A 24,743-nucleotide genomic window follows, 5' to 3' on the forward strand; every position below is an offset into this window, starting at 1 on the left:
AACTAACTTATTGTTGTTTAAAAAATTAAAACTAGGTTAACTAACTTATCGTTGTTTAAAAAATTAAAACTAAGTTAACTAACTTATCGTTGTTAAAAAAAATTAAAACTAGGTTAACTAGCTTATCGTTGTTTAAAAATTAAAACTAAGTTAACTAGGCTATCGTTGTTTAAAAATTGAAACTAAGTTAACTAACCAATTGTTGTTTAAAAATGAAACGTCATTAACTTAATTATTAATATTCTGAGATACTTTATCAAGTGTTTTTTTATTTTTGAGTTTCGCGGAAAGCTACATGAGGGCTATGTGTGCTCGCCGTCCCTAATTTAGTAGTGTAAGACTAGAGGGAAGGAAGCTAGTCATTTCCACCGACCGCCTTCTCTTGGGCTATTCTTTTACCAACGAACAGTGGAATTGAGCGTCACCTTATAATGCCCCCACAGCTGAAAGGGCGAGCATGTTTTGTAGAATGGAGATTCGAACCCGCCACCCTCATATTATGAGTCTAATGCCTTAAACACCTTGCCATGCCGTGGGTAAGCTACAATGGGAAACATATTCATAAAATACATTAAACTAAGTTATATACTGTACAAACAATCTGTAAAAAATGTTATGTGACGATATTGACAGAATCGAGAAACCACTCACAGCAGTGTTAGCTCTCTACATACTAAAATAGTGTATATGTAGGCCAGACATGACGTTCATATAGACTCATAACAGTATTAACCATGTTTATATGTTGGTCAGACATGACGTTTATATAGACTCACATTGGTGTTAACCATGTGTATATGCTAGTTAAACATGACGTTCATATAGACTCATAATAGTATATCCATGTGTATTTCACGTATTTATATCAATGTTATTAAGTTTTAAGTCAATGTCAATATATGTTGCACAGTTTTATATCAGTGTCAGGAAGTATTACATCGTGTTATTAAGTGTTATATATTTTTAAGTAGGTGTGAATAAGTTATATAAATAGTCCATGATGTTGATATGTTTGTGGCTTTATGTTTATAGGTCTGGCTATTTCTTACAGTCACAATAATGAGTTTTTAGACAAAGCTGCACAAGGAGTTATCATCACATGTCCACTGCGGGGAACGAAGTCCTTGAGTTTTCCATTGCGCAACCATTTGGCGCCGAATATGAAGAAAGTTTGAGCAGTGCCAACTCCCCACGAATACGTCGTACTCGTAAAAAGAGTATACATAAGTTACAGACTGACAGTTTCTGAACCCCCCTTTTGTTTCTACTGTATCAATTCAGCGTCAACAGAACATTATTGGATCTCCAATAATTTTTCCCACAAACAATGTATCATGAAATGTTGTTTGATTATTCATACCTAAACTTTGTGTTACAGCTTCCACTAGGGTTTGAATTAGGTAATATGAATTTTTCCTTGTAATTCTTCCGAGAAGTGAAAACAAAGGCTTTGCTTACTGGAAGTGTTCCAATTCTATCTAATCAGAAAATGTCCGATGGAAGAACTAAAACTTACTAGGGTGGTCAGAAGACAGTTTCATATGGCAACCAATACTAAGTTTAAAACATTTAAAGTGAAGCCCTTCTGTGGCTCAGGAGGAGGCACAGGTAGCCCATTATGTATCTATATGCTTAAAAACACATAGTGGTGTTGCGTAACTATGAGGAAGAACCAATGAGAGGACGAGCCTCGTGAGTCAGCACCTGCAGTTAGCGGAAGACTCTTAAAAGATTGCTTCAAGGCTGGGAATCCAAAACTGATGAAGTAACGTTTGGACAGCATGGAGATAATACAGGCAGGACTTCTCCTCGTGCTAAGCGGACCGTGTAAGTTTTACCAGTCATATCTATCTAACTTGGAGAGCACACAACAAAATTAGGTATTCGTTCGCCATAGAAAGAGACACTTTCTGTAGGTCATTTTGATGTTTGTCATGGAGTACATTATTTTTATTATATTTCAGATGAAGTAACGTATTATAATATTTGTTTGTTTACTTCGAATGTCGCGCACAACTATACGAGGGCTATCTGCGCTGGCCGTCCCTAATTTATCAGTGAAAAACTAGAGGGAAGGCAGATAGTCATCACCACTCACGGCCAACTCTTGAGCTAATCTTTTACCAATGAATAGTGGGATTGATCGTACATTATAACGACCCCAAGGCTGAAAGGGCGAACATCTTTGGTAGTACTATTGTAGATACAACGTATTATTACGTATAATGTATTGTTACATATAAAGAGCATTGTTATATATAATGTATTACTACATATAATGTATTATTAGCATAATATATTGTTACATGTAACGTATTATTATATATAATATATTGTTACATGTAACGTATTATTATATATAATGTATTATTACATATAACTTATCTGTATATATAATGTATTATTACATATAAGCTATTATTATATATAATGTATTATTTCGTATAAGGTATTATTATATATAATGTATTATTAGATGTAAGGTGTTATTATATATAATGTATTATTACATGTAAGGTGTTATTATATATAATGTATTATTACATGTAAGGTATTATTATATATAATGTATTATTACATGTAAGGTGTTATTATATATAATGTATTATCACATGTAAGGTGATATTATATATAATGTATTATCACATGTAAGGTGTTATTATATATAATGTATTATCACATGTAAGGTATTATTATATATAATGTATTATCACATGTAAGGTATTATTATGTATAATGTATTATCACATGTAAGGTGTTATTATATATAATGTATTATCACATGTAAGGTGTTATTATATATAATGTATTATTACATGTAAGGTAATATTATATATAATGTATTATCACACGTAAGGTGTTATTATATATAATGTATTATCACACGTAAGGTGTTATTATATATAACGTATTATCACATGTAAGGCGTTATTATATATAACGTATTATCACACGTAAGGTGTTATTATATATAATGTATTATTACATGTAAAGGCATTATTATATATAATGTATTATCACATGTAAGGTGTTATTATATATAATGTATTATCACACGTAAGGTGTTATTACATATAACGTATTATTACATTATAAAGGTATTATTATTATATATAATGTATTATTACGTATAAGGTATTATTATATATAATGTATTATTTCGTCTAAGGTATTATTACATATAATGTATTATTTCGTCTAAGGTATTATTATATATAATGTATTATTACGTAGAAGCTATTATTATATATAATGTATTATTACATGTAAGGTATTATTATATATAATGTATTATCGCATGTAAGGTGTTATTATATATAATGTATTATTACATGTAAGGCATTATTATATATAATGTATTATTCTCGTATAAGGTATTATTATATATAATGTATTATCACGCATAAGGTAATATTATATATAATGTATTATCACACGTAAGGTGTTATTACATATAATGTATTATTACATTACACGGTATTATTATATATAACGTATTATTACGCATAAGCTATTATTATATATAATGTATTATCACGCATAAGCTATTATTATATATAATGTATTATTACGCATAAGCTATTATTATATATAATGTATTATCACACGTAAGGTGTTATTATATTATAATGTATTATTCTCGTATACAGGTATTATTATATATAACGTATTATCATACATGTAAGGTGTTATTATATATATAATGTATTATCACACGTAAGGCATTATTTTATATAACGTATTATTACACGTAAGGTATTATTATATATAATGCATTATCACGCATAAGGTATTATTATATATAACGCATCATCATACGTAAGGTGTTATTACATATAACGTATTATTACATATACACGGTATTATTATATATAATGTATTATTACGCATAAGCTCATTATTATATATAATGTATTATCACGCATAAGCTATTATTATATATAATGTATTATATTACGCATAAGCTATTATTATATATATAATGTATTATTACGCATATAAGCATTATTATATATATAATGTATTATCACACGTAAGGTGTTATTATATATAATGTATTATTTCGTATAAGGCATTATTATATATAATGTATTATTCATTATAAGGTATTATTATATATAATGTATTATTCTCGTATAAGACATTATTATATATAATGTATTATTATTATGTAAGGTGTTATTATATATAATGTATTATCACACGTAAGGTGTTATTATATATAATGTATTATTCCCTCGTATAAGCATTATTATATATAATGTATTATCACACGTAAGGCATTATTATATATAATGTATTATCACATGTAAGGTGTTATTATATATAATGTATTATTACGTATAAGCTATTATTATATATAATGTATTATCACATGTAAGGTGTTATTATATATAATGTATTATCACATGTAAGGTGTTATTATATATAATGTATTATCACATGTAAGGTGTTATTATATATAATCTATTATCACATGTAAGGTGTTATTATATATAATGTATTATTTCGTATAAGGTATTATTATATATAATGTATTATCACATGTAAGGTATTATTATATATAATGTATTATTACATGTAAGGTGTTATTATATATAATGTATTATTTCGTATAAGGTATTATTATATATAATGTATTATTACGTATAAGGTATTATTATATATAATGTATTATTACGTATAAGGTATTATTATATATAATGTATTATTACGTATAAGCTATTATTATATATAATGTATTATTACGTATAAGCTATTATTATATATAATGTATTATTACGTATAAGCTATTATTATATATAATGTATTATTACGTATAAGGTATTATTATATATAATATATAAACCAAACTAAGTATCAAAATATAAGAAAGCTTTCCTTGTTACAATGAAACTGCGTTTGTTGAAATATAAGTTAAGTGATCAGCGAGAAAAAAAGCAGAGATATGGCACGTGGAATGCGAGAGATGTTTTCTTTTGTTCTACTGACACTAAAACCAACATCGAATTTTGTTGTTCGAGGCCACGATGTTTGTTAAAACCCAATCTAAAACCGGTTCTAGAATTTAAGTCTTTGGAAGATATGCAGAAGGTCAGGGGTTAGCGTTTGGCATCTTAGTTTTCTCGACGAAAATTCAGTAATTATTTTTGTCCCACTTGGCGATTAGAGTACGTGCCTCAGAACTCCTGGTTGAACATTGAGGTAAGTAACGCCCCTTAGAACAGCGTGAAACTTGAGTGTGGAATAATATACTTAAGTACAAGTTCATTCAGCCAAACCGTATGAGAGTTAATTGGGGATGTTTCAGAGGTCCGGTGACCGCTCGAACCTTGAAGGTCTTGAATTTCTCTGAAGTAAAAATGATGTATAATGTGAAAGTGGGCTGTTATACTCTTAGGTTCTACTTAACCAACAACGATTAAACATTAATTAACGACCGAATAAAACAAACCACATCACAATCCAAACATAAGATAGAGAAAAACTCAATAATCTAAAATTAGTTATGGCAATCAGAAGCAGTGTTACTAAAAACTAGTACTGGAATTAACACCACAAAAATAATAAACTTTAATGAAATTAGAGAGAGCATCCAACAGTGAATAATTTATCTGGTGATAATAATGATTAATCAATGTCGAGAAAGTTAAATCACATTAGAGCTATTTTTGTATATACATTTTGAAATAAACGGTACTTCAGGTGTTTTTGATTTTAAAATAAAACTACCACAGGTAAGGTCATTTACCTCATACATATGTGACACACATTTATAGCTTCAGTTCAAAGGTGACTTTATTCTAATGACCCAAGATATGTCAGACCACCTAACTAGTTTTATTGCTGTCTTTCAAGTCATTGCATAGAACACTGACTTAAGAAAACACCAGGTGACTAGGTTAAAACATCAATACCAGATAAGTGAATTCAAACCCTTATACCAAATAACTGTATTTAAACCTCAAAACCAGATAACTGGATTCAAATTTCAATGCCAAATAATAGCATTCAGACCTTAATATCAGAAAACTAGATTCAAGACCCAAAACTAGATAACTGGATTCAAATCTCAGTTTAAAAAAAAAAAGGTAAAAAATGTTTATTTTCACTCATGATTTACAATAAGAGTAACATTTCGATTCAAAAATTAACAAATCTGGAGCCTGTAGTTTTGTTTTATCTTCCAATAACAAAGACGTTTGTTTGTTTTGTTTGTTTTTTTGGAATTTCGCACAAAGCTACTCGAGGGCTATCTGTGCTAGCCGTCCCTAATTTAGCAGTGTAAGACTAGAGGGAAGGCAGCTAGTCATCACCACCCACCGCCATATAACAAAGACATTTCTCATTTTTGAGTGTATTACTATTATACTCCAGAAACTAACACTGCTATATTTTGGGATATTTCCTCTAACTAGATTTAAATGTTTCTTTCTCAAGATGTAGGAACAAGTTTCAAACGAAAGAGGGAAAATAATGAAAAGGTTATCTTTGTATATTTATTTATAATCTTTAGGTTAACAGCATTCAGTAAAAAGTTGTATTTCAAGTAAGTAAACCATGTCAGTCTTTCTGAATAACATTCACTAGGTTATCTATAATGTCGTATAACTTGATATATCAGTAGAACGTGCTGAAAATATATAAGGAGTTGACTTTCATTACGTGATGTGAAGAATTTTAATCCAAACATGAATAACTCTATAAAAAACTTTCTTTATAACCTTGTCACTAGGATGCATTAATAACTTTGTCTGTTGTCCTCACTAGGATGTAATAATAACTTCACAACACTACCTTTGTTTGTTCTTCTCACTAGTATGTATTAATAACTTTATAACAGTAACTTTGTCTGTTTTTCTCACTAGGATGTATTAATAACTTTACAAAATTAACTTTGTCTGTTCTTCTCACTAGGATGTATTAATAACTTTATAACAGTAACTTTGTCTGTTCTTCTCACTAGGATGTATTAATAACTTTATAACAGTAACTTTGTCTGTTCTTCTCACCAGGATGTATTAATAACTTTATAACAGTAACTTTGTCTGTTCTTCTCAATAGGATGTATTAATAACTTTACAAAATTAATTTTGTCTGTTCTTCTCACTAGGATGTATTAATAACTATATAACAGTAACTTTGTCTGTTCTTCTCACTAGGATGTATTAATAACTATATAACAGTAACTTTGTCTGTTCTTCTCACTAGGATGTATTAATAACTTTATAACAGTAACTTTGTTTGTTCTTCTCACTAGGATGTATTAATAACTTTATAATAGTAACTTTGTCTGTTCTTCTCACTGGGATGTATTAATAACTTTATAACAGTAACTTTGACTGTTCTTCTCACTAGGATGTATTAATAACTTTATAACAGTAACTTTGTTCTTCTCACTAGGATGTATTAATAACTTTATAAGAGTAACTTTGTCTGTTCTTCTCACTAGGATGTATTAATAACTTTATAACAGTACCTTTGTTTGTTCTTCTCAATAGGATGTATTAATAACTTTACAAAATTAATTTTGTCTGTTCTTCTCACTAGGATGTATTAATAACTATATAACAGTAACTTTGTCTGTTCTTCTCACTAGGATGTATTGATAACTTTATAACAGTAACTTTGTCTGTTCTTCTCACTAGGATGTATTAATAATTTTACAAAATTAACTTTGTCTGTTCTTCTCACTAGGATGTATTAATAACTTTATAACAGTAACTTTGTCTGTTCTTCTCACTAGGATGTATTAATAACTTTATAACAGTAACTTTGTTCTTCTCACTAGGATGTATTAATAACTTTATAAGAGTAACTTTGTCTGTTCTTCTCACTAGGATGTATTAATAACTTTATAACAGTACCTTTGTTTGTTCTTCTCAATAGGATGTATTAATAACTTTACAAAATTAATTTTGTCTGTTCTTCTCACTAGGATGTATTAATAACTATATAACAGTAACTTTGTCTGTTCTTCTCACTAGGATGTATTGATAACTTTATAACAGTAACTTTGTCTGTTCTTCTCACTAGGATGTATTAATAATTTTACAAAATTAACTTTGTCTGTTCTTCTCACTAGGATGTATTAATAACTTTATAACAGTAACTTTGTCTGTTCTTCTCACTAGGATGTATTAATAACTTTATAACAGTAACTTTGTCTGTTCTTCTCACTAGGATGTATTAATAACATTATAACAGTAACTTTGTCTGTTCTTCTCACATGGATGTATTAATAACTTTATAACAGTAACTTTGTCTGTTCTTCTCACTAGGATGTATTAATAACTTTATAATAGTAACTTTGTCCGTTTTTCTCACTAGGATGTATTAATAACTTTATAACAGTAACTTTGTCTGTTCTTCTCACTAGGATGTATTAATAACTTTATAACAGTAACTTTGTCTGTTCTTCTCACTAGGATGTATTAATAACTTTATAACAGTAACTTTGTCTGTTCTTCTCACTAGGATGTATTAATAACTTTATAACAATAACTTTGTCTGTTCTTCTCACTAGGATGTATTAATAATTTTACAAAATTAACTTTGTCTGTTCTTCTCACAAGGATGTATTAATAACTTTATAACAGTAACTTTGTCTGTTCTTCTCACAAGGATGTATTAATAACTTTATAACAGTAACTTTGTCTGTTCTTCTCACAAGGATGTATTAATAACTTTATAACAGTAACTTTGTCTGTTCTTCTCACTAGGATGTATTAATAACTTTATAACAGTAACTTTGTCTGTTCTTCTCACTAGGATGTATTAATAACTTTATAACAGTAACTTTGTCTGTTCTTCTCACAAGGATGTATTAATAATTTTATAACAGTAACTTTGTCTGTTCTTCTCACTAGGATGTATTAATAACTTTATAACAGTAACTTTGTCTGTTCTTCTCACTAGGATGTATTAATAACTTTATAACAGTAACTTTGTCTGTTCTTCTCACAAGGATGTATTAGTAACTTTATAACAGTAACTTTGTCTGTTCTTCTCACTAGGATGTATTAATAACATTATAACAGTAACTTTGTCTGTTCTTCTCACTAGGATGTATTAATAACTTTATAACAGTAACTTTGTCTGTTCTTCTCACTAGGATGTATTAATAACTTTATAACAGTAACTTTGTCTGTTCTTCTCACTAGGATGTATTAATAACTTTATAACAGTAACTTCGTCTGTTCTTCTCACTAGGATGTATTAATAACTTTATAACAGTAACTTTGTCTGTTCTTCTCACTAGGATGTATTAATAATTTTACAACAGTAACTTTGTCTGTTCTTCTCACTAGGATGTATTAATAACTTTATAACAGTAACTTTGTCTGTTCTTCTCACTGGGATGTATTAATAACTTTATAACAGTAACTTTGTCTGTTCTTCTCACTAGAATGTATTAATAACTTTATAACAGTAACTTTGTCTGTTCTTCTCACTAGGATGTATTAGTAACTTTATAACAGTAACTTTGTCTGTTCTTCTCACTAGGATGTATTAATAACTTTATAACAGTAACTTTGTCTGTTCTTCTCACTAGGATGTATTAATAACTTTATAACAGTAACTTTGTCTGTTCTTCTCACTAGGATGTATTAATAACTTTATAACAGTGATTTCATTTAATCTTGTCCCTTGGATGTGTTAATAATTTTATGGTATTCACACCTCCTACTATGTTGTTAGTGGGATATAGTAATATCTTTATCACAGTCACTCCTCCTGTAATGTTGTCACTATTGTGTATGAATAACTCTATAGCAGTCATGTCCCATTATATTTTTACCAGTGTTTACTATTAACCTTATTAGGGTCTCTTTCTTTAATTCTGTCTTTGTGATGTAGTTATCACTTAACATTTGTTACCTTTTCATAAACACAGCGTGAAATATCCGATAAAAATGAAACGTGAGACAATAACTTCATTGAAAACAAGCTTTATGGTGTTTGTTGCGTATGGTCTATTTTAACTTAAATTATGTGAGAAAAATAGAGTTGGCAAGTGAAAACAATGAGTCCGACCAAAATAAAGTTACTTTTAATTTAACATAAAAGTTATATGTTTTTTAGTCACAAATAGTTTTGTAATATTTAACATGTGAGTAAGACAAGATATTTATTGAACCTGTGTCAAGTATCAAAACATGCAGCATTACTTTCTTTTTATATTATTATAATAATTCCATGCCCTAGTACTAAGAGCTGGACTTTTGTTTTTAGGTCTCGGACAGTTATCGAGAGATTTCTCTTGCCCTCAAGATTATGGACTTTTTCCTCATGGAGAGTACTGTGATTACTATTACGAGTGCATAGATGGCGTGGCGACCACAAGGCTCTGTCCTAACGGCTTGGTTTTCAGCGGTAGACGCCGAGGTGTTCTTAAGAACTGTGATTATCCAATAAATGTCGGTTGTCCAGACGGAAATCGCGTAATGGGGCGTAAGTGTTTTTTATACAAGAAAGTGTGGAAAAGAAACGCAGCGAGCTGTAACATCCGGGGAAAAACAATTATTGGATACATATTTAAAATGTTCTTTAAGTTGATTTAGCAATAAACCATTAAATACATTTATTTAATTCATATCAGTATTTTGTATCTCAGAATGGCTGGTATGGGTATTAACACTTACTGATAAGGAGAGAACAACGTTTCGACCTGCCTGGGTCATTTTTAGGTTAAGAAAGAGAGAGTTTACAAGTGACCGTTGCCAGACACTTTTCTTAAGGACAAGAGTATAAACGGGTACGGGATTGTAGGGGGTGTTGCAGGTGGATGCTATGTTATTAATTAGTATAGGTATAAAGGTATTCCTTATATAGGTTTAACTTTGGGTTAGTTGCAGTGAAAGTACGAGGGCTGTTCAAAAAATACGCGGATTGACGTCATAAAACAAAGTGTACTTTATTTAGAAGTTACAGGTCTGGGACCCCTTCAAAGTACTCTCCTCTCCAACGCACACACTTATCCCAACGGTGTTTCCACTTGTTGAAACAGTCCTGGTACGCTTCTTTTGTAATGTCCTCCAGCTCCTTCGTCACATTTGCCTTAATCTCGGGAATCATCTCAAATCTTCTTCCATTTAAGGGTCTTTTGATTTTGGGGAACAAGAAAAAATTGCAAGGAGCAAGGTCAGGTGAGTGGGGGGTGGGGGGGAAGAACAGTGATTGAGTGTTTGGCCAAAAACTCACGAGTTCTGAGGCACAAATTTCGCAGCAACGCGGTGCATCTTCAATTTTTCGGTCAAAATTTCGTAACAAGATCCAACTGATATCCCACACTCTTCAGCAAGCTCCCTGACAGTCAGACGTCGATTTGCCCGCACCAGAGTGTTGATGTTGTCGACGTGTGGGTCGTCAGTTGACGTGGAAGGACGTCCAGGACGCTCATCATCTTCAATGGACTGTCGACCATCCTTAAAACGTTCATGCCACTTGAAACATGCCGTACGATTCATAGCAACATCACCGTAAGCCGTGTTAAGCATAGCAAAGTTTCAGTCGCAGATTTTCCAAGTTTAACACAAAATTTCACAGCAAGTCGTTGCTCCTTCAGGTCATTCATTCTGAAATCCGCCAAACGAAAAAATCGCACTTGACTTAAAACCGCGTAGCTAATACACAAATGAAGATATCTGCAATCGGGAAATGGCGTCGTAATCAGCTGATCTGTGCAAACCTAGCGACACCAAGCGGATTCCGCTGGAACCAACTGGAGCCGCGCAATTCAAACAGTCCGCGTATTTTTTTTAACAGACCTCGTATGGCTTTGATTTTGCGTTTGTTTATATTTGTTTCCCTACTCAGTATCATAAAGTTTTTTATGGTTATGTTGTCTTTATTTGATTTGCAGTGTTCAAAAACGTGTGGTGTTTTGTGTTCTTTGAACCTAGTTTCCTTTTTTTTTTTGCTTGTTTCTCGAATATAGTATTTTGTCATATTAGGATTTACTGAGTAAACCAAACATTTGTTTTGTTCTGCTGAAAATGTATTCCAAAATCACTCTGTTGTCTGCTAAATGTCATGATCACATGATAAAAAATATATACAGTAAAACCTGTCTAAGGTGGAATCGCACGGGACCGAGTAAAATTTCCGGATTAGACATAGTGAACGTGCATTTCCTTAATTATATATAATTTTTGAACGGAACATTATACTTGCTTGACTCAAGGGAAGTAAGACGTTTTTGAATAAAGTTAGTATACTGTTTATGCTATATTTATTAGAATAAGAACAAAACACACATTCAAAATATACATAAGTGCACAAAATCTTAATCGAATTTATTCGAAGAAGTGTCCAGTTTCAACTGTTTCGTTTTTTTAATGGGATTTCTCACGTGGTTAAAAGAGAACACCAATTCTACAGTCTTTTCATGAAGTTCATTTTCCACTTCATTTTTCCATACAGTTTGATAGAGTTAATATAACTTAACACTTGCAATGAAGTAGGAATTTCTATTTCCTCACTATCTATTCCATTTTGTTCATCTTCTGAATCTCTCACACTGTTACCATCTTGAGATTCTATTATAGATTTTAAATCAATTTCATCAGTTTCTGTTAAAACATTCTTGTCAACGTTCACAAAAACTTTCTGCATTCACAGAATCATCAGCATCAATCTCTTCAATCAGAGTTTGGATTTCACTAGAATCGTCATAACAAACAACTTCTGCACAATCTCTTCCATTATCAAGAATAAATCCACAGTTTCGAAAGCACTTTATTACGCATTCATCTTTTGCGCATTTGATTGAATGACTTAAAAATGCAATTGCACCTAACACGTCAGTTTTTATGGTCATTTCATATGTTCTCTTACAGTCGTCCATGTTTGCAATAATATGCTAAAACGCCAGTTTTCTGTATTTTAATTTTATACACTGTATAATTCCATTATTTAGTGACTGTAGAACTGATGTTGTACATGGAAGTAGAAAGATTACACGAACATTTGAATGTTGAACTTTTGAGTGACAAGTTGCATTATCTAGGAAAATTCCTATTTAATTGTTCCATTCTTTTGTCTAATTTTTCCAAAAATTCCTCAAATAAAGCACTTGTCATCCATGCTTTATTATTCGTTTTCCATTCCACAGGAAGTTGATTCTTCCTTAACTTCTTGAAACAGGACGAATTTCACTTTTACCTTTTACCCATGGTTTCTTTAGTTTACCGGACCAGCATGGCCAGGTGGTTAAGGCACTCGACTCGTAATCCCAGGGTCGCGGGTTTGAATCCCCGTCGCACCAAACGTGCTCGCCCTTTCAAGTCTAGGGGTGTTATAATGTGCATATCAATCCCACTATTCGTTGGTAAAATGCAAAATTATGGACGGCTAGCGCAAATAGCCCTCGTGTAGCTTTGCGCGAAATTCAAAACAAACCTTTAGTTTTCCATAAGCAAATGCGACTCAAAGTACAGTCAATCGTTCTTTCGAACAGCGACCTCCGGAATAATGACGGCAGAAAAAATAACAGAATATATTTAAACAATACTTACTGTAACAAGATGTTCGATAATTTATTATTATTTAAATAAATTAATAATGAAATAAAAATTTATTGATATTTAATCAAAAACATTTTTCCGCCTTCCTCAGGTTCTAATCGTACTTGTTGATAGAGGTAGTAGGTGGAAGACAGTTTTCCTTCCGCGTTACGCAGGGATTGATTGTACAGTACTTATGCAGTTTCCTTCTTAGACAGGTTTTGCTCTATATATAAGAGTGTGTTCAGTGGAATACCTTTTGTAACGTAAATGCTTTAGTGTGTGAAATAGTAGTGTTTTAATCACTATTATGGGCTTTATTTGTGAGTTCGTTTAGTTTTTTTCCATCAAATTATGACGAAAAGATTACGCAGTGGCCTAAGATATTCTTTGATTAACTACTTCCGTTATAGCAGACCAGTGTCATTGATTTCATAGCGTATCGGCGTTGCTTGGAAGAATGAAACAAATAAACAAAGTAGGCCTAACATAGTACCAGTAGATTGTTTGGTTTAAACGCAAAATTCTTAACTCGTCAGTAATAGCTTAACATACTTCAGGTATTTCAATAACATGTAACTGAACCAACACAATTATTTTAAGTGTTTCGATAAATGTGACTATACCGTCACAATTAATTATTTATTAGTGATGTGTACAGAACTCTTCATATAAACCAATAGAGTGGCTTTTGTATCCCTGTTGCCCTAATGAGCTCTGGTATTTAACAAAATGCTTCGTTGGCACTGAATATAACTGACATAGTGTAGTTGAAATATTAACGCATTCTTCTTTTATTTTAGTTCATAAGACCACGATCGTTTCGAATGAAACCAATTTAAATTTGTATTTATTTAGACTAACCAATAGACAAAGACTCAGTGTGTATAAAAATACAGTAATTATGATTTTATTTTTCTGCTGCTTATTAACAAATAGAAAGAAACATAAAATAAATTACCATAATGAAAGTCCGTAAAAATTTCAATGATTAGGCTTCATCTTTTTTATATAATGAGAGGTTTGAATATTAGATTAATAATTTAGTTTTGGTATTAAGTAATTCTTCCACAAAGTAATATTTTGTACTTTAATAACGACACATAAAAATTTTTTTTTATTCTGCTTAATTAAAATATTGTTTCTTTACGTTTATAACAAGGAAATAACTCTCAATGTATTCCAGAATCTCCTATTTCAAGAGGACACTGTAAGTGGTTATGGGGTCGATTTTCTCACAATACTAGCTGCACGCGCTTCTGGGAGTGCTGGAACGGAACAGCGACATCTCACAGGTGTCCTTTCTCACTGTTGTACAACAATGAACTTGAAGCATGTGATTGGCCTTCTAATGTAGAAGGTTGCCAAAAGCATCGTGAGTATCAAAATAACTGTAAAAAACTAAAAACCTTTAGCCTTACATTCCAGAAAGATGAAATTTGGCTCATCACCAAATCCACAGCTTGTTGAACAACTTCTGCCTTCACACGAACTAAGTTCCCACCCCTCCATGATTGTACTACTAATTTCATAGTTGGTTATCAATATATATATATAAACCCGTGGAATGCCACAGTTATTTATAAGTGCTTACTGGCATATCGTAAACTTCATTATTTGATTGACATGTAGAATGAAAGTAATGCTAAATAATAACATGCAGATATTCTGTCGTTATAATATTTTATCATCTGACCTAGAACAACCTTAAACTTCGTTTATATATATATATATATATTATATATATATATAAATATTTGATAATGATACCTACTCTGGATGGGCAGAGAAATTAAATGCACGTGCTGTCGCTGTTTGATCTGGGAAGGAGCAAATTCCATAATTTATGGCACGTAATTGTCTGAATATATGGAAAGTGTTTGTTTATTCTATTAAAGTCATGATTAGCCATTAGTTTTCCATTTAAAAGCTTACCTTCTCGCATGCTTCAAGATGTAAAACGTGTACTTTACAGTTAGATTAAATATTTATTTATTATAATCGACATAGAACGAAAAATCATTCAATCTCAAACTACATTCTTGGTCATCGCTTCATCAGGCATCTCTCGCCATGGTCCAGTTTGTTAAGTAAGGTTTGTCTAAATAACTGTCTTGGGTTTCGGGTAACACCCAATACTATCAAGTCAGGGGCATCAGAGATAAGGAATCAACGGGTTTTTAAATAGTAGAACCTGTTTTTTCATATACTACACAGAATCAAATAGATAATGAAATAATTTTTCTTGGTTGTTTGTTCACTTGTGATGCGACCCACCAGTCATCACGTGGTCTCCTCCAAGATTAGGCTGTAGACTCGCCACTGCGTGCTGTCAGGACTGTTCAACATTGAAACCTAGAAACTTTCCATGAGGAAAGGGTAGATGGTATTGATTTATCTAGATCCTTGGTGGAAAACGTTTTCATACAACTTATCACCACAAAGGCTTGAAAGATCGGTTTTCACAAATAAGTATCAACCTCTGCCCAGTACATATTTCAGAACAAAAGTTAAAGTGATTTTCAGAGCTTGAACAATTATGAGTGTCTTTTCAACACAGGAATGGCTGCACATAGTTGTATATTAATATTCATTATAAGTTTTTTTTCCAGGCGTATGGTTTTGTACTTCTCATATCAACATATTTTCACTATCAACATTCAATACTATTACTTTTATGAAGTCAAACATGAATGATGTTATCAGAGCAATATTATTCAATATAACTGTTCTGGGGACAGTTTAGTTTTTGTATATGCTTGACAGGATATTAAATCTAATTCTGAAACCTTTCAAATTTGGACATGCTGTATGAAACCTGCTAGTAAAGTACTGCCGGTATTCTGATGAAGTCTCATACAAGGTAACAAAAAGCTCAAGGGCTGAGCAGAAAGAAAGGTTATATAAAATTCTCATGATCTCCTCATCTGTTATGCAGACTGAAGAATGGTACTTGTCCATCAACCTCATGACATTACAAAGATTGATCAATGGTACTTGTCCATCAACCTCATGACATTACAAAGATTGATCAATGGTATTTGTCCATCAACCTCATGACATTACAAAGATTGATTAATGGTACTTGTCCTCTTAACGTACAATGTTATACAGACTGAAGAATGATACAGGGCCATCAGTCAACCTCACAACATTACATATACAGATGAATGGCACTACTCCATTATCCTTGCAATATTACACAAACTGAGAAATGGTACTCTTCCATCAGAAGTACCTTTCAGGAAAATGGCTGTACTGAGGACTGTTTCTTCATTTTGAAAGTACAACTCGTTCAAATAAATTCATTCAGTCAGGCCTATCTTAGTAAAAGTTATTTGCTTAAAAGATCATTTTTATCATCCTATTTTACACAATGTTTAATAGGTCGACACAAAACTTCATTTTACAGTTTCCTCCTCAGGTTAAGAACTAGTAGTCTTCTATTAACATTTCCCTCATTAAATTTTACAGTTTCCTCCTCAGGTTAAGAACTAGTAGTCTTCTATTAACATTTCCCTCATTAAATTTTACAGTTTCCTCCTCAGGTTAAGAAATAGTAATCTTCTATTAACATTTTCCTCATTAAATTTTAGTTTCCTCCTCAGGTTAAGAACTAGTAATCTTCTATTGACATTTCCCTCATTAAATTTTACAGTTTCCTCGTCAGGTTAAGAACTAGTCGTGTTCTATTAACATTTTCCTCATTAAATTTTAGTTTCCTCCTCAGGTTAAGAACTAGTAGTCTTCTATTAACATTTTCCTCATTTAATTTTACAGTTTCCTCCTCAGGTTAAGAACTAGTAATCTTCTATTAACATTTCCCTCATTAAATTTTGCAGTTTCCTCCTCAGGTTAAGAACTAGTAATCTTCTATTAACATTTCCCTCATTAAATTTTACAGTTTCCTCGTCAGGTTAAGAACTAGTAGTCTTCTATTAACATTTTCCTCATTTAATTTTGCAGTTTCCTCCTCAGGTTAAGAACTAGTAATCTTCTATTAACATTTCCCTCATTAAATTTTACAGTTTCCTTGTCAGGTTAAGAACTAGTCGTGTTCTATTAACATTTTCCTCATTAAATTTTACAGTTTCCTCCTCAGGTTAAGAACTAGTAATCTTCTATTAACATTTTCCTCATTTAATTTTACAGTTTCCTCCTCAGGTTAAGAACTAGTAGTCTTCTATTAACATTTCCCTCATTAAATTTTACAGTTTCCTCCTCAGGTTAAGAACTAGTCATGTTCTATTAACATTTTCCTCATTAAATTTTACAGTTTCCTCCTCAGGTTAAGAACTAGTAGTCTTCTATTAACATTTCCCTCATTAAATTTTACAGTTTCCTCCTCAGGTTAAGAAATAGTAGTCTTCTATTAACATTTCCCTCATTAAATGTTAGTTTCCTCTCAGGTTAAGAACTAGTAGTCTTCTATTAACATTTTCCTCATTTAATTTTACAGTTTCCTCCTCAGGTTAAGAACTAGTCATGTTCTATTAACATTTTCCTCATTAAATTTTACAGTTTCCTCCTCAGGTTAAGAACTAGTAGTCTTCTATTAACATTTCCCTCATTAAATGTTAGTTTCCTCCTCAGGTTAAGAACTAGTAGTCTTCTATTAACATTTCCCTCATTAAATTTTACAGTTTCCTCCTCAGGTTAAGAACTAGTAGTCTTCTATTAACATTTTCCTCATTAAATTTTACAGTTTCCTCCTCAGGTTAAGAACTAGTAATCTTCTATTAACATTTCCCTCATTAAATTTTGCAGTTTCCTCCTCAGGTTAAGAACTAGTAATCTTCTATTAACATTTCCCTCATTAAATTTTACAGTTTCCTCGTCAGGTTAAGAACTAGTAGTCTTCTATTAACATTTTCCTCATTTAATTTTGCAGTTTCCTCCTCAGGTTAAGAACTAGTAATCTTCTATTAACATTTCCCTCATTAAATTTTACAGTTTCCTTGTCAGGTTAAGAACTAGTCGTGTTCTATTAACATTTTCCTCATTAAATTTTACAGTTTCCTCCTCAGGTTAAGAACTAGTAATCTTCTATTAACATTTTCCTCATTTAATTTTACAGTTTCCTCCTCAGGTTAAGAACTAGTAGTCTTCTATTAACATTTCCCTCATTAAATTTTACAGTTTCCTCCTCAGGTTAAGAACTAGTCATGTTCTATTAACATTTTCCTCATTAAATTTTACAGTTTCCTCCTCAGGTTAAGAACTAGTAGTCTTCTATTAACATTTCCCTCATTAAATTTTACAGTTTCCTCCTCAGGTTAAGAAATAGTAGTCTTCTATTAACATTTCCCTCATTAAATGTTAGTTTCCTCGTCAGGTTAAGAACTAGTAGTCTTCTATTAACATTTTCCTCATTTAATTTTACAGTTTCCTCCTCAGGTTAAGAACTAGTCATGTTCTATTAACATTTTCCTCATTAAATTTTACAGTTTCCTCCTCAGGTTAAGAACTAGTAGTCTTCTATTAACATTTCCCTCATTAAATGTTAGTTTCCTCCTCAGGTTAAGAACTAGTAGTCTTCTATTAACATTTCCCTCATTAAATTTTACAGTTTCCTCCTCAGGTTAAGAACTAGTAGTCTTCTATTAACATTTTCCTCATTAAATTTTACAGTTTCCTCCTCAGGTTAAGAACTAGTAATCTTCTATTAACATTTCCCTCATTAAATTTTGCAGTTTCCTCCTCAGGTTAAGAACTAGTAATCTTCTATTAACATTTCCCTCATTAAATTTTACAGTTTCCTCGTCAGGTTAAGAACTAGTAGTCTTCTATTAACATTTTCCTCATTTAATTTTGCAGTTTCCTCCTCAGGTTAAGAACTAGTAATCTTCTATTAACATTTCCCTCATTAAATTTTACAGTTTCCTTGTCAGGTTAAGAACTAGTCGTGTTCTATTAACATTTTCCTCATTAAATTTTACAGTTTCCTCCTCAGGTTAAGAACTAGTAATCTTCTATTAACATTTTCCTCATTTAATTTTACAGTTTCCTCCCTCAGGTTAAGAACTAGTAGTCTTCTATTAACATTTCCCTCATTAAATTTTACAGTTTCCTCCTCAGGTTAAGAACTAGTCATGTTCTATTAACATTTTCCTCATTAAATTTTACAGTTTCCTCCTCAGGTTAAGAACTAGTAGTCTTCTATTAACATTTCCCTCATTAAATTTTACAGTTTCCTCCTCAGGTTAAGAAATAGTAGTCTTCTATTAACATTTCCCTCATTAAATGTTAGTTTCCTCACAGGTTAAGAACTAGTAGTCTTCTATTAACATTTTCCTCATTTAATTTTACAGTTTCCTCCTCAGGTTAAGAACTAGTCATGTTCTATTAACATTTTCCTCATTAAATTTTACAGTTTCCTCCTCAGGTTAAGAACTAGTAGTCTTCTATTAACATTTCCCTCATTAAATGTTAGTTTCCTCCTCAGGTTAAGAACTAGTAGTCTTCTATTAACATTTCCCCATTAAATTTTACAGTTTCCTCCCTCAGGTTAAGAACTAGTAGTCTTCTATTAACATTTTCCTCATTAAATTTTACAGTTTCCTCCTCAGGTTAAGAACTAGTAATCTTCTATTAACATTTCCCTCATTAAATTTTACAGTTTCCTCCTCAGGTTAAGATCTAGTAGTCTTCTATTAACATTTCCCTCATTAAAATTTACAGTTTCCTCCTCAGGTTAAGAACTAGTAGTCTTCTATTAATATTTCACTCATTAAACTAATAATTAGTTATTTCCCTATTATGTTATTGGAAAGTGATAATCTTATGGTTTCCTTCCTTCAAGTAAGGATTAATCATTTCCTTGTTATGTTATTGGAAAGTGATAATCTTATGGTTTCCTTCCTTCAAGTAAGGATTAATCATTTCCTTGTTATGTTGTTTCAAAAAACATCTTTTACCTCGTTCTGGTAAATTTTGAATTCTGATTAATGTATGTTCAAATAAAACCTGTGTAAAACAAATCAGTCAACAATATATACAATATAAAGTACTAAGCAGGAGGAAGAAACCTTAGATTATAATATAAATAAAATGTAATTCTGTATGCTTCCAGCTATATGTAGGAAAGTACCTGATGGACGGATACCGATATCTTCTAGCTGTTTCATCTACTGGTACTGTAATAAAGGCTATCCACAACTACAACGTTGTCCCGCTGGCCTTGCTTTCTACAGTGAAACTCTGTCTTGTGAACTTGCTCAGAATGTTCCTGGTTGGTAAGTAGGTCTCACAGACAGTTTATTTATAAAACATTAACTGTTATCAGTGTGTTCCCAGCTGGTAAGTAGGTCCTGTAGACAGTTTAATTATAAAATATTAACTACAACCAGTATGTTCCTGGTTGGTAAGTAGGTCCTGTAGACAGTTTAATTATAAAATATTAACTACAACCAGTATGTTCCCAGCTGGTAAGCACGTCCTGTAGACAGTTTAATTATAAAATATTAACTACAGCCAGTATGTTCCTGGTTGGTAAGTAGGTCCTGTAGACAGTTTAATTATAAAATATTAACTACAACCAGTATGTTCCCAGCTGGTAAGCACGTCCTGTAGACAGTTTAATTATAAAATATTAACTACAGCCAGTATGTTCCTGGTTGGTAAGTAGGTCCTGTAGACAGTTTAATTATAAAATATTAACTACAACCAGTATGTTCCTGGTTGGTAAGTAGGTCCTGTAGACAGTTTAATTATAAAATATTAACTACAACCAGTATGTTCCCAGCTGGTAAGCACGTCCTGTAGACAGTTTAATTATAAAATATTAACTACAGCCAGTATGTTCCTGGTTGGTAAGTAGGTCCTGTAGACAGTTTAATTATAAAATATTAACTACAACCAGTATGTTCCCAGCTGGTAAGCACGCCCTGTAGACAGTTTAATTATAAAATATTAACTACAGCCAGTATGTTCCTGGTTGGTAAGTAGGTCCTGTAGACAGTTTAATTATAAAATATTAACTACAACCAGTATGTTCCCAGCTGGTAAGCACGTCCTGTAAACAGTTTAATTATAAAATATTAACTACAACCAGTATGTTCCCAGCTGGTAAGCAGGTCCTGTAGACAGTTTAATTATAAAATATTAACTACAACCAGTATGTTCCCAGCTGGTAAGCAGGTCCTGTAGACAGTTTAGTTATAAAACATTAACTGTAACCTCTATTCTCCCAGCTGTTAAGTTACGTAGGTACTGTACAGAGTTTAGTTATAATACATTAACTGTAACCACTATGTTCCAAGCTGTTAAGTTAAGGTATTTAGAATACATAGAATTCAGTTATGTCAGTCTAGCAAACAGTGTTTCTTTTACTATGATCTTTTTTTTATCATAATAAAATAACCACGAAACCTAAATAGTTATAAGGGGTGAAATAATATTTATTCTAAACTTCAGCACACGCTCATCAGCTTTCTTGAAATGTAACTATTTTATAGTGAACCAAGTACAACAACTCCAGCTCCTCAGGAAGATGAGAACATTAGAGGGCTGAACTACATTCAGCCCGACCCACAACCCCAGTCGTATCATCAACCAGGTCTTGTATCCATTGATGAGCAACCAAACACTGAAGATTTCTGAAGGAAGTCTAAGCCCAAACTTGGCTTTTACTTGACATATCTTTCTTTGGATGTTATATTGCTGTTTAGGTTATCACTCATACCTGTTTATTTTCTTATGTAGTTTATCCCTCATGCCTGTTTGTTTTCATATGTAGTTTATCACTCATACCTGTTTATTTTATGTAGTTTATCCCTCGTGCCTGTTTATTTTATGTAGTTTATCCCTCGTGCCTGTTTATTTTATGTAGTTTATCCCTCGTGCCTGTTTATTTTCTTATGTAGTTTATCCCTCGTGCCTGTTTATTTTCTTATGTAGTTTATCCCTCGTGCCTGTTTATTTTCTTATGTAGTTTATCCCTTATACCTGTTTGTTTTCTTACGTAGTTTATCCCTTATACCTGTTTATTTTCTTATGTAGTTTATCCCACGTGCCTGTTTATTTTATGTAGTTTACCCCTTATACCTGTTTATTTTATGTAGTTTACCCCTTATACCTGTTTATTTTCTTATGTAGTTTATCCCTCATACCTGTTTATTTTCTTATGTAGTTTATCCCTCATACCTGTTTATTTTCTTATGTAGTTTATCCCTCATACCTGTTTATGTACTTATCAGTGATAGCTGTAAACAAAGAAATATGTTACAGTGTTAATTTGTTATAATTTTCTTTAGTAGGGCTGTTTGGTTTCTTTGTTCATTATACATTTATAAAGGAAATTATAATGAAGTATTACCGTGTGTGTTACATATCAAATGGTGATTAGCTGTTATCAACTTTAAAGTTCGTAAAATATTAATTGTACATTTTTAATATATTATTTTTGAAATAAGAAAATCAAAAAATTATACGACACTGGGAAAAACTGTAAATCTTAATTTCACTACAGAATATTTTTATACATGAACATCAAATCATTCTTTTTGTGTAGCCATTTTGGTTCCCGAAATAACTTTACATACTTACAATGCTAAACTATGGGGCTTCATTCCCTGCAGGGAACATAGCATCTATACAAACATGGAGTTATTTCTAGTGGAATAAGTGTTTAATGTGTAACACCAAAACTTGCTTATCAATAAACTTATGAGAAAAATCCCTTAGTAAAAGCTAAGTCTTTCCATCAACTCATAAGGATACTTCATGAGTAAAATCTAAATCATTCCATCAACTCACAAGAAGAATCAATAAGTGAAAGCTGAGTCTTTCCATCAACTTGTAAGGATACTTCATAAGTAAAACCTAAATCATTCCATCAACTCACAAGGATAATCCATAAGTAAAACCTAAATCATTCCATCAACTCACAAGGATAATCCATAAGTAAAACCTAAATCATTCCATCAACTCACAAGGATAATCCATAAGTAAAAGCTGAGTCTTTCCATCAACTCACAAGAAGAATCCATAAGTAACAGCTTAGTTTTCATCAACTCATCAGGAGAATTCATAAGTAACAGCTTAGTTTTCATCAACTCATCAGGAGAATTCATAAGTCACAGCTAAGTCTTTCCATCAACTCATCAGGAGAATCCATAAGTAAAAGCTAAGTCTTTCCATCAACTCACAAAGAGAATCCATTAGGAAAAGCTAAATCTTTCCATCAACTCACAAAGAGAATCCATTAGGAAAAGCTAAATCTTTCCATCAACTCACAAAGAGAATCCATTAGGAAAAGCTAAATCTTTCCATCAACTCATCAGGAGAATCCATAAGTAAAAGCTAAGTCTTTCCATCAACTCACAAAGAGAATCCATAAGTAAAAGCTATATCTTTCCATCAACTCACAAGAGGATCTATAAGTTTAAGGTACATCTTTTCATCAACTCTCAAGGAGAATCCATAAGTACAATCTTAGTCTTTCTATCAACTCATAAGGAGAATCCATAAGTAATAGTTAAATCTTTCCATCAAGACATAAGAAGATTCATACATAAAAGCTAAATCTTTCCATCAACTCCTAAGGAGAATCCATTAGTAAAATATAAAATCTTTCCATCAGTGCATAGGGAGAATCCGTAAGTAAAAGCTAAGTCTTTCTATCAACTTATAAGTAGAAAACCTAAGCAAACTCAGAACGTCCCGATCAACTAAACAACTGACATTTGTAATCACATTTCTCTGTTGCGAGTCGTCTTTTAATGTCAGTATTAATAATGTAATATCAGCGAGTCGTGTTATTTTCATAAATATTAAAAACTATTATAAGTGAATGTAATTAGAAAATATTTCTGATTACAAATTTGAGTTCATATACTTGAAGATATGCCAATAGGAACAAAAATATAGTTTTTATAGAAGTGAAATCTCTCAGACTTCGATTAGTACAAAATAAAATTTGATTCACTAAATAATATATTTTTTCACCTTAACTGTGTTCAAAAGTTTTTCGAGAAGTCTTCCCTATATTTATACAGAAAGAATACAAGCAAATAAAATTAATTCTCTACTGCATTTTCTTTTCTTTGTTATTGTAGTTAAGAAAATACCGAATATAAAATTAAAGATACCGAGTCTCGTGGGCTTCGCTGGACTACAATAAAATATCATTAACGAAGGTAACTAATAAATATGTGGGTAATTTCACTGTGTAGTGTTTAGACGATAAAGTTAAAAGATTATTTTGTACAGTTGAAACACTGATTAAATGAGTAC

The 24,743-nt window shown here is 31.5% G+C and overlaps 1 protein-coding gene across 1 annotated transcript; it reads left to right on the top strand.

Moving 5' to 3' along the window:
* The first annotated feature begins 1,670 nt into the window (after positions 1 to 1,670).
* LOC143230144 (protein obstructor-E-like) lies at positions 1,671 to 22,820 on the top strand. Its single transcript, XM_076463220.1, has 5 exons — positions 1,671 to 1,827; positions 10,237 to 10,455; positions 14,695 to 14,883; positions 20,581 to 20,743; positions 21,965 to 22,820. The coding sequence occupies exons 1-5, from the start codon at positions 1,782 to 1,784 to the stop codon at positions 22,107 to 22,109; spliced, it is 762 nt and encodes a 253-aa protein (XP_076319335.1). The 5' UTR covers positions 1,671 to 1,781; the 3' UTR covers positions 22,110 to 22,820.
* Positions 22,821 to 24,743: the final 1,923 nt, after the last annotated feature.

Source organism: Tachypleus tridentatus, chromosome 10, assembly GCF_004210375.1.
Source record: "Tachypleus tridentatus isolate NWPU-2018 chromosome 10, ASM421037v1, whole genome shotgun sequence".
In the NCBI taxonomy this organism is placed as follows: Eukaryota; Metazoa; Arthropoda; class Merostomata; order Xiphosura; family Limulidae; genus Tachypleus; species Tachypleus tridentatus.

Bases quoted from the DNA above. Each gene is read 5' to 3' on its own strand.
- LOC143230144 (XM_076463220.1), top strand. From the start codon at position 1,782: ATGGAGATAATACAGGCAGGACTTCTCCTCGTGCTAAGCGGACCGT. The intron at 1,828-10,236 runs GTAAGTTTTACC...TTTTGTTTTTAG, and splicing joins CCTCGTGCTAAGCGGACCGT to GTCTCGGACAGTTATCGAGA. The intron at 10,456-14,694 runs GTAAGTGTTTTT...AATGTATTCCAG, and splicing joins CGGAAATCGCGTAATGGGGC to AATCTCCTATTTCAAGAGGA.